This window comes from Oncorhynchus mykiss, chromosome 9 (assembly GCF_013265735.2).
Source record: "Oncorhynchus mykiss isolate Arlee chromosome 9, USDA_OmykA_1.1, whole genome shotgun sequence".
NCBI classification, from domain to species: domain Eukaryota; kingdom Metazoa; phylum Chordata; class Actinopteri; order Salmoniformes; family Salmonidae; genus Oncorhynchus; species Oncorhynchus mykiss.
The window spans coordinates 28,094,525-28,104,487 of NC_048573.1; the positions used below are offsets into that span (position 1 = coordinate 28,094,525).

The 9,963-nt window shown below is 44.3% G+C and overlaps 1 protein-coding gene across 7 annotated transcripts in view; it reads left to right on the forward strand.

The window, feature by feature from the left end:
• ank2b (ankyrin 2b, neuronal) overlaps positions 1-9,963 on the forward strand; it is a 164,376-nt gene that overhangs the window by 98,646 nt on the left and 55,767 nt on the right. For all 7 annotated transcript variants that reach the window (XM_036987751.1, XM_036987750.1, XM_036987755.1 and 4 more), the window contains 9 exons: positions 1,526-1,624; positions 2,888-3,085; positions 4,214-4,312; positions 4,673-4,771; positions 4,896-4,994; positions 5,253-5,450; positions 6,710-6,808; positions 7,360-7,458; positions 7,660-7,857. In XM_036987751.1, the coding sequence (XP_036843646.1) occupies positions 1,526-1,624; positions 2,888-3,085; positions 4,214-4,312; positions 4,673-4,771; positions 4,896-4,994; positions 5,253-5,450; positions 6,710-6,808; positions 7,360-7,458; positions 7,660-7,857 (1,188 nt within the window). The remainder of the gene's footprint in view (positions 1-1,525; positions 1,625-2,887; positions 3,086-4,213; positions 4,313-4,672; positions 4,772-4,895; positions 4,995-5,252; positions 5,451-6,709; positions 6,809-7,359; positions 7,459-7,659; positions 7,858-9,963) is intronic.

Here is a 9,963-nt window from a genome sequence, read left to right on the forward strand (position 1 = left end):
GTAGGTGTACTCACTGTTCATATTGTATGTAGGTGTGGGTGTGTTGATAAGTGTGAGATAGGGAGTGTGTGTGTGTGTGTACTGCATAGCTGTTGGATGTGTGTGTCGGTGAGAGCTGCAGCACTATGTATTTACGGCTAGCTCACTAGAGAACAACTTGTTGAGTCTAAAAGCCCTCCATTTTGACACGCTGTTATTCTTGTGTCCTTGGCCGTTTTGCTGCTCAATCAGCTTACTGCATTAACTTAGGGCAAAAAAATCCCTTCTGACGCAACCACTCTCCCAGCTCTCTCAAATCACTCCGTTACCATACCTCCCTCCTCCCTGAGCCTGACAATCTATCCCTCTTTCATAACAGAAAACATCCTGTTTTTAGTTACGCGGTAGATGTTTATGCGTCCATTGCCAAGGTATTGCATCCTAATATCATTCTAAAGAGTTAAAACGAAACATCGTATAAATAAAGATGATGTGATTAGACCCTAACGTAACGAAAACGTCCACTCGGTGTTAGATAACGGTACAGTTCCTGGTCAGGGCAGGACAGTGCCTGTTTAGACTGTTACCATTCTACTAGCTGTGTGTTATATATCCATATCATTTGTATTGTCCAGAGTTAATGTTGATATAATATCATATAGGTGGCTACGTCTCAATTCTGAAATGGCACCCTATTCCCTATGACCAGTGGCCGATAGTGCACAATTTATTTTTATTTTTTTACCAGAAACCTATGTAGGGAAATAGGGTGCCATTTGGTACGCTGACTAGGTTATAACACAGCTCTGTTATTGCCACAGACGGGTCAGTGTGGGTCCGGGTATCAGTTATCACGATTATAACTCTATTATTCTAGTAAAGCAGTCTGTCTAATCAGGAAAACATCTGTACCCGGCTGGCAGATTTGATAAAAATAATAAAGCCCTGCGTGTGTTTAGTGGGAAACGGGCTCCACAACAAAAACAACACGAGTGCCCTAGAAAACCCTAACAGCGGGGCCATCCTTATGTTTTCTTTGTGCATTTTATTACACAAGCAGAGTTACTGTATTTTTTGTTTTGTCTGTGCTGTTGTGTGTGTGCGTCCATGTGTGTGTGTCCCTGCCTTTGTGCACAGAGAGTGGTGAGGTTAACATGCCACTGAAGCAAAGGTCAAGGAAATTTCAGCCGCCATGTTTCAATACGTGTCTCTGCAAGCAACTGTATGTGTCCATTGTTTGACATGGGAATTTGAACTTAACAAAGCCTTTCGTCCACTGATAATCAATGTACTCAGATACTCAGGGGTCATAGCCACAGATAATCCCCCAAAAAATCACGCGATCGAAAAAAATATATATAAAAAAAAATACAAAATACTGTACCTTTATTCATGTGAGATTGGGGGTCGTTTTGTGTGTGCGTGTTCATGTGTTATGGGGTTATTGGTGTATAAATGTGTGTGTGTGTGTGTGTGTGTGCGTGCGTGTGTGTGTGTGTGTGTGTGTGTGTGTGTATTTGACCATCTGTGTGTGTGTTCTCTGCAGGACGGCCTCACACCTCTACACTGCGCGGCCAGGAGTGGACATGACCCTGCAGTGGAGCTACTGCTGGAGAGAGGAGCACCCATGCTGGCCAGGACCAAGGTACACACACACTCACACACATACACACACACACTCATAACACACACACTCATAACACCCAGTACCCCATGGTTATATCAGCAGGTTGAATAAATAGAAAACAATGCATTAAAAAAGTATAATTCTTGTGTAATTCATATCTATAGGCTACATTGAGGTTTTTCTTTCATAATTCTTGTAGTGTCTTAACACTTAGTACTTATTTATGTAATAAGAAAGACTCGGAATACAAGCAATTGAACTGGAGCTTCACATTTACTCAAACGAGTTAGTATCAGAATAACATAGAACAACACTGCACATGACCAAGGGTGCTCCCGCCTTAAAGGGGACATCAGTAATTAACAGAACATAACAATTTTGATCTGCCTTTAGTTCGTAGCCTAAGCCTAAATCTAAGCAGAAACAGTTCATGTCGATCCACTGAGGCAAAAAAAGGACAATGTCAGAGTTTAATTCAATAAGAGAAGAACTGTGAATGAATAGAAGGAGGGCCAGAACAGTATTCTAATGTTTGGGAAAAGATTTGCTGAAGTGTTAAAAGAGTGGCGGCTATGTTTATGTGTTATGATTGTGAGGCGATATACAAATTTGACAGACAACAAGACGGGGACTTCAAAATGGTACGTCAAGGGAACTGTACTATTCAGATGGGTTATATGGACTAGTAACCTAACTGAAGTCTGGACAGTGGCTGTAGGTCTATAACCTCTCACTGAGCCGTATATCATTTTAACTCCTTCAGAATGAAGCATTTCTTGCAGTAAAATTATAAATAAAATTTAAATTTTTACCCCGGGGACAAGAGTGGCGAAAATTGATTTCTTCTTGAGAGAATGAATGAATGAATTTAATGTAAAGGTGGTGGTGCTCTCTTTATCAGCGTCATTAAAGCTGATAGTATTTCAACCCCTTAAAATATGCATTGTAGTCGAACTGAACTCTTATCAAAAACATGTTGGGTTGTTTTAACAGCTTTTCATTTCCTTAAAATCGGTCAAACTGATGTAATTTGGAAATGTTGCACTGAAAACCTTTCCCATTTATTTTTTGTTATTGCATTTGCTCCACGGTCCCTAAAAGTCTTTGCTGCGCGGGCCTCCGATTTTCACTTTATCACTTCTAGTCGGGCGGTTGCGGATGGGTTATTAGCAATTATGGGCGGGTGCGGGTGAACAAACAGATGACCCATGTATCACTAACACACACCCTCTCTCTGAACATCTTCTCTATCTCTCTCTCTCTCTTTCTCTCTCTCTGTAGAACGGTCTGTCTCCTCTCCACATGTCAGCTCAAGGCGACCATGTTGAGTGCGTCAAGCACCTGCTGCAGCACAAGGCGCCTGTTGATGATGTCACACTGGACTACTTGACGGCGCTGCACGTCGCCGCCCACTGCGGTCACTACAGAGTCACCAAGCTGCTGCTGGACAAGAGGGCAAACCCCAACGCTAGAGCACTGGTAATACTCACACTCCTATTACCACTAATACAATGACTTCCAATACTCTAGGCCTCTATAAACTATGTATACAAAGTATGTGGACACCCCTTCAAATGAGTGGATTCGGCTATCTGACAGGTGTATAAAATCGAACACACAGCCATGCAATCTCTATAGACAAACATTGCCAGTAGAATGGCCTTTACTGAAGAGCTCAGTGATTTTCAACGTGGCACCTTCATAGGATGCCACCTTTCCAACAAGTCAGTTCATCAAATTTGTGTCCTGCTAGAGCTGCCCCGGTCAGCTGTAAGTGCTAATGTTAATGTTAAGATGTAACGTCTAGGAGCAACAACGGCTCCGCCGCGAAGTGGTAGGCCACACAAGCTCACAGAATGGAAACGCAGAGTGCTGAAGTGCTACAGTTAGGCCCTAGCTTAGGCCCTAGCTTAGGCTACGAACTAACGGCAGATAAAAACCATCTGTCCTCGGTTGCAACACTCACTACCGAGTTCCAAACTGACTCTGGATGCAACGTGAGCACAAGAACTGTTCGTCGGGAGCATCATGAAATGGGGTTTCCATGGCCGAGCAGCCGCACACAAGTCTAAGATCACCATGATCAATGCCAAGCGTCAGCTGGAGTGGTGTAAAGCTCGCCGCCATTGGAGTCTGCATCAGTGGAAATGCGTTATCTGACCTCAACCCCATCGGACACCTTTGGGATTGAATAGGAACGCCATCTGCGAGCCAGGCCTAATCATCCAACATCTGTGCCCAACCTCACTAATGTGTCTTGTGGCTGAATGGAAGCAGGTCCCCTAAACAATGTTCCAACATCTAGTAGAAAGCCTTCCCAGAAAGAGTGGAGACTTTTATAGAAGAAACTCCGTATTCATGCCCATGATTTTGGAATGAGTTATTAGACGAGCAGTGTCCACATACTTTTGGTCATGTGTTGTATGTGTGGTGGCTGTTTTGCCGATTCTGTCTCAGAGACAGAACTTGGTAAAACAAAGTTTTGAGTGAAAATAAGATGGCCTCTCCTATCTGTCTCAACCATGTCAACAATGTCCCTACATGTATATGCCACCTGTACTGTAGGTGTGTTTCATTCATTCTGTGTCTGGGGTGTGTGTCTGTCAGAATGGCTTCACCCCACTGCACATCGCCTGTAAGAAGAACAGAGTGAAGGTGATGGAGCTGCTGGTCAAGTATGGAGCTTTCATCCAGGCCATCACAGAGGTAGGACACTAGCCTTCAAAATGTAAACAGTTACATCCTAATACACGATTACACGTGTACTTCGCCCTGTTGTAACGCGGCTGCCAGGGCACCGGAACAGCGGAGAAGTTGAGCCTTTAGTTGTTGTGGAAATTGACCCACTATGCGCTATTACTTTCTGCATCTATGTCATATCGCTGAGTCTACCTTTTAACATAACATCTGCCCATTTATACATAGACTTGGTTACACTAGTCTCATCAGCTAATATGTTTTGACCAGACCAGCCTTCAAACACATAAACAGTGCAGAATGTATGAAAATATGAAACGTTCCCTGATTTGATCTCTCTCCGTCGCCCTCTTCCTTTCTCTCTTTAAGTCTGGCCTGACTCCCATCCACGTTGCAGCCTTCATGGGTCACCTCAACATTGTCCTGCTGCTGCTACAGAACGGCGCCTCGCCTGACGTCTGCAACATTGTGAGTGACGGGGGGGTCGGGGCTCACTGTTTGTTTTACGCTGTCGCCGGTGTGCGTCTTTCCACGCTGCCATTGGCGCGTTTGTCTGCGTTTCTGCTGACGCGTACGTGTGTGTTGTGTGCAGCGCGGGGAGACGGCCCTACACATGGCAGCCAGGGCAGGACAGGTGGAGGCGGTGCGCTGCCTGCTGAGGAACGGCGCCCTGGTGGACGCCAGAGCCAGGGTAACGCATTTAACGGCGCCATTTACCATACAGTATTAGGCTGTTGTCATCCGTGTTGAACTCTTCAAAGAAACCATCCAAAAAGTACCAATTGCGTCCACAAAAACACAATTAAACAGGGCTGTAAAATTAAACGTTGCAGCACTTGAACTCTGCCCATTCATTTTATGTACTGTCAAAGTCACATCACCCATAACCTCCGTCTCTAATAAAACTCATTCTCTGCCCACTATAACCTCCATGTCTCTACCCCTGCAGGAGGACCAGACTCCCCTCCACATCGCGTCTCGCCTGGGGAAGACTGAGATAGTCCAGCTGCTACTGCAGCATATGGCCCACCCTGACGCCTCCACGACTAACGGATACACACCCTTACACATCTCAGCCAGGGAGGGACAGGTGGACGTGGCTTCAGTGCTGCTGGAGGCGGGCGCCTCACACTCGCTGGCTACCAAGGTTGGTGGAGAGCACAACACACTCACACACGCCTACATTTCACCTGCCTACGCTCAAACACACATGCTCACATGCACAATGCACACTTGTACATCTTGGTGCTATTTTCGTGGGGATTTTTTTTTTTAAACGAATGAAATATACCCCCTTCTTTCCTTGTGGATTTTATATGAAATATCTATTGACTCACTGTATGGCATGTTTCACAGGCGCCCACTATGGGGGCCACTGTCAGTATCAACTTCTTTAATGTGGTTTAATCAATGAAGGGTTAATGATGCTTTGGAGAACATCTGGGCCCTTCTCCTAAATTTTGCAAGAGGACATTGATGTTGTCATTGAATGATATTCGATGTGCATTGACGCAACAACATATCAGTGCTAATTTATTCATATGCTCTGGGCTCTGAATAAAAGCAGTAAAATCCACCTCTCATGATGGAGGTGCTCTCTCTTTCTTTCTCTCTTTCTTTCTCTCTCTCTCTCTCTCTCTCTCTCTCCCTTCCCCCTCTTCTCCTTGTCTCGTGGGGGGAAATGGGCGAGGCACTGTTAGCATGACAAAGAGGACAGCGGATGCTCATTGAACATCGTCCTAGCCTAGGCATGCCCCTCTCTGCCTCTGTCCCCAATCACGTATATTTCATCTATTGGATCACATTTTATAAATTCTAATCTTTATCTCCTGTTTTTCACAAGAGCCTCAAACATGACCGTCATTAGCGCCTCTCATTCTCTTCTCATCGACACATTGTTTCTACTCGGATGTGCATTACATCAGAAATGAACCAGAGTTACACAGACAAAGGATTCCCTCCCTTCATGGGCTGGGTCGTAAACACTGTGGTCATGTGACATGGGAGAGCACCGTTGTCCTATCACAACAGCCCTGGCCTCCTGTCAATGTGACAATGGCTAAAGAGCACCACCTGGTGGCTACATTGGGACTAGTTATTACTTGTAAGAGGGAGATAGATGCATGTTTTGCACTGCACATTGGATTTTGGGTATTAACTACGATTGCATCAGCAGTGTGGGTGTAGAGAGAATGGTTCTTATGTAGCGTGTTATTAAATTGCGTTACGTTTGGTTCACATACATCATTTAGTTGGACATTCATTTTAGACCCATCTGGAAATGAGGCTGTTATGAAATGATTGCTTTTTTTTATATATTTCATGAGCATTGTGCATTTCTGAAGATCTAGTTAGTGCTTGTAACAATCATTATTAAATGGTCATCTGTATGTTGTCTCCATACAGAAAGGATTCACTCCGCTGCATGTGGCGTCCAAGTACGGAAGCCTGGATGTGACCAAACTTCTTCTGCAGAAAAGAGCCCCTCCCGATTCTGCTGGGAAGGTAAGCATCATTACCATAACTCAAACCCTAAATCATAGTATGGCTCTACATGTTATAGAGGGAAAATATAACTACACAATAAAAGTACATTTCTCACCAGGTGTGTTATATTTCCACGATTTCGATTCAGATAATTCACTGACCTTGAAGGACTGTTATGGGATAAAGAATAGTCTATATCAAAGCTTTATCTGGCAAATTTTTTTTTTTAAAGTCTGTTCGTATTTCTGTGTTGAGGCTATGTTGTCAGCGAGACTACCGGTGAGCATAGTTTGACCAAATCAACTTTCCGTTTGATTAACTACTGTTTTTACCTCTACTTTTAGGAAAGACATAATCATTTTAATAATATATCATTTTCCTCTTATTCTTTTTGAATAAGGACCCGCCCAGTGAGCCTCCTGCTGCTTGCTCTTTAATAGAAGTCTAATTCTCAATAACACGCTGTAATAGTACCCCGGTAACACCGCTCATCATATGTGTGTGTGTGTTGACTAGCTAGCATTAATAGCTGCTTGCTCTGCTAACCAGCCTGGTTTAATCCAATACAGAATGGCCTCACGCCTCTCCATGTCGCTGCGCATTACGATAACCAGAAGGTGGCGCTCCTGCTTTTGGACAAAGGGGCCTCCCCCCACGCCACGGCCAAGGTGAGACCTCCCGTCACTCAGACCCCCCCCACCCCCGGTCACTGTCCTCACAGGTGGGAGGACAGACGTCGGTCGGCCTTGGGGTGGACGGTCGAACGTCATTTTGAAGCTGTGTGTGTGCGTGTTTGTACGTGTGTGGACATCTTTTGAGGTATCTGTACAACTGAATTGATGTACTCTCGACCTCCCTCTCTCCTCCAGAATGGCTACACTCCCCTCCACATTGCGGCGAAGAAGAACCAGATGGACATAGCGGTGGTGCTGCTGCAGTACGGGGCCGAGACCAACATCCTGACCAAGCAGGGGGTCACCCCCCTACATCTGGCCTCACAGGAGGGACACGCTGACATGGCCGCCCTGCTCATGGAGAAGGGGACTCAAGTCAACGTCCCCACCAAGGTAGGCCTACCTCTTCCCATCCCTCTCGGTTTTAAACTGCTTATGTCACGCGGCCGCGGTCCTGAACTTGTTTACATACCCTACATTACTCATCTCATATGTATATACTGTACTCGATACCATCTACTGCATCTTGCCTATGCCGTTCTGTACTATCACTCATTCATATCTTTATGTACATATTCTTTATCCCTTTACACTTGTGTGTATAAGGTAGTAGTTTTGGAATTGTTAGGTTAGATTACTTGTTGGTTATTACTGCATTGTCGGACTAGAAGCACAAGCATTTCGCTACACTCGCATTAACATCTGCTAACCATGTGTATGTGACAAATACAATTGATTTGATTTGATTTGAACCCACTCCTCAACGACCCACACTTTAAAACTAAGACGTTAAAATTATACATAGGCCTTCGTACTCCAGTCACAGACACTTTTCTGAGACGTGGTGTCTCACTGCTTCTGAGGGGTTCAAAATGAACAGGGCCTCTGATGTCAGTCTTTCATTCCACTCTGTCATGTGCTCTCATTCCTTTCAAGTCTCCCTTTTAAAGTACCCCAGTGAATAGAGTTACACGCGCAGTAAAGGCTTAATCCGGTCAGGTGTCGTTAGCTTGGACTATATTGGATTCATCGATATCTTTGTGACATTTTTCAAGGAAATAGGAGTTACACACACAGCTCTCAAGTTAGTATCCAGCCTTCGGTTCTGATTTCAGAGCTGTAGCGGGGCATGTATGAATGTAACAGGAATGAATTGGAGAGAAGGGGAGAGTGTAGCTTCAAGGCTATTTTAGGAAGAGTGTGAGACTGCTTGTGCCCTGAGCTGTTTAGGGCCGAGTCAGAGAGAGGGAGGTGGGAGGTTGAAAAACCGCCGTGACGACCATGGATGTCTGCCCACACGTGTCACACCGAAGGCCCTACCTGTCAGACACAGTCGTATTTAATGGTCCCTGCCTGCGGGCATGCATGCCCCTACACACACTTACATTATACAGTACACTTTTTTTCTTTCAAAAAAATAAATATGTTTATTATTTTCCAATAAAAAATCTAATAAAAAAGACAGCAATACAAACAATGACATTCATTGTACTGTTGGATGGGATGGACAATTTAGATGACAAAACAAAACTTAACTCACACATACACAAAATAAAACTAAATCCTATTAGGTGGTACATGTATAGGAAGACAGCATATAGTCATTACAAGCAGAGTAGTTAAGCCAAAAATAAATATTGAGTGGAGTGGAGCACAGAGTAGCAGCAGATCGTCAACCCAGTTATGAAGCGGGATGGGACCATTTATCCAGTATCGGCTGCCATATTTTGTAAAACATTGGACTTCTATTGGAGGTATTGTATCGAATCTTTTCCATATGTATTACATTCCCTAAATCCCGTAACCACATTTCAAAAGGTAGGTACAGTCTCCAATTTCCACAATTGCGTACAAAGAGAGACAGCTTTCCCTTCGTGGTTATTCCCATCAACTGTACCAAACAGAGCGATCAATGGGTGTCCGGGGTGTCCGGGGTGAGGTGTCCGGGGAATATTTTATGCAGTTTTACTTTTGAGTAATGTGTATCACCTTAAACTGTACAAGGTTGTGTCTGGCATTCACTGAACTGTGGTTGATATTCCTGAGAGCTTCTACCCAGTCCTCATCTGAGATTTCTGAACCAAGTTCTTGTTCCCAAGCCCTTTTAATGGTGTCTGTGGATACCTCTATGTGGGCCTGTAGCACATCATACAGTCTAGAGACCAACCTTTTTGAATGGGGTTTGACAAGGATCAAGCTATCTAATGTAGGACTATTTGGCTTCATGCCATACTGTGGGATATGTGTATCTTAAGAAATTCCTGATTTGGAGGTATCTGAAAAAATGTGTTGTTGGCATGTTGAACTTTCCCTGTAATTGTTGAAATGAAGCTAACTGACCATCTATGCATAGATTATCAATTGTTGTGAGCCCCTTCTCCCTCCACTGTGAAAATACCACATCATCCAATGCAGGGTGGAAAGCATGATTCAGACAAATTGGGCTGTCTATGTAAACAGTGGGTATGTTAAGAAAATACCTAATCTGTTTCCAGATCC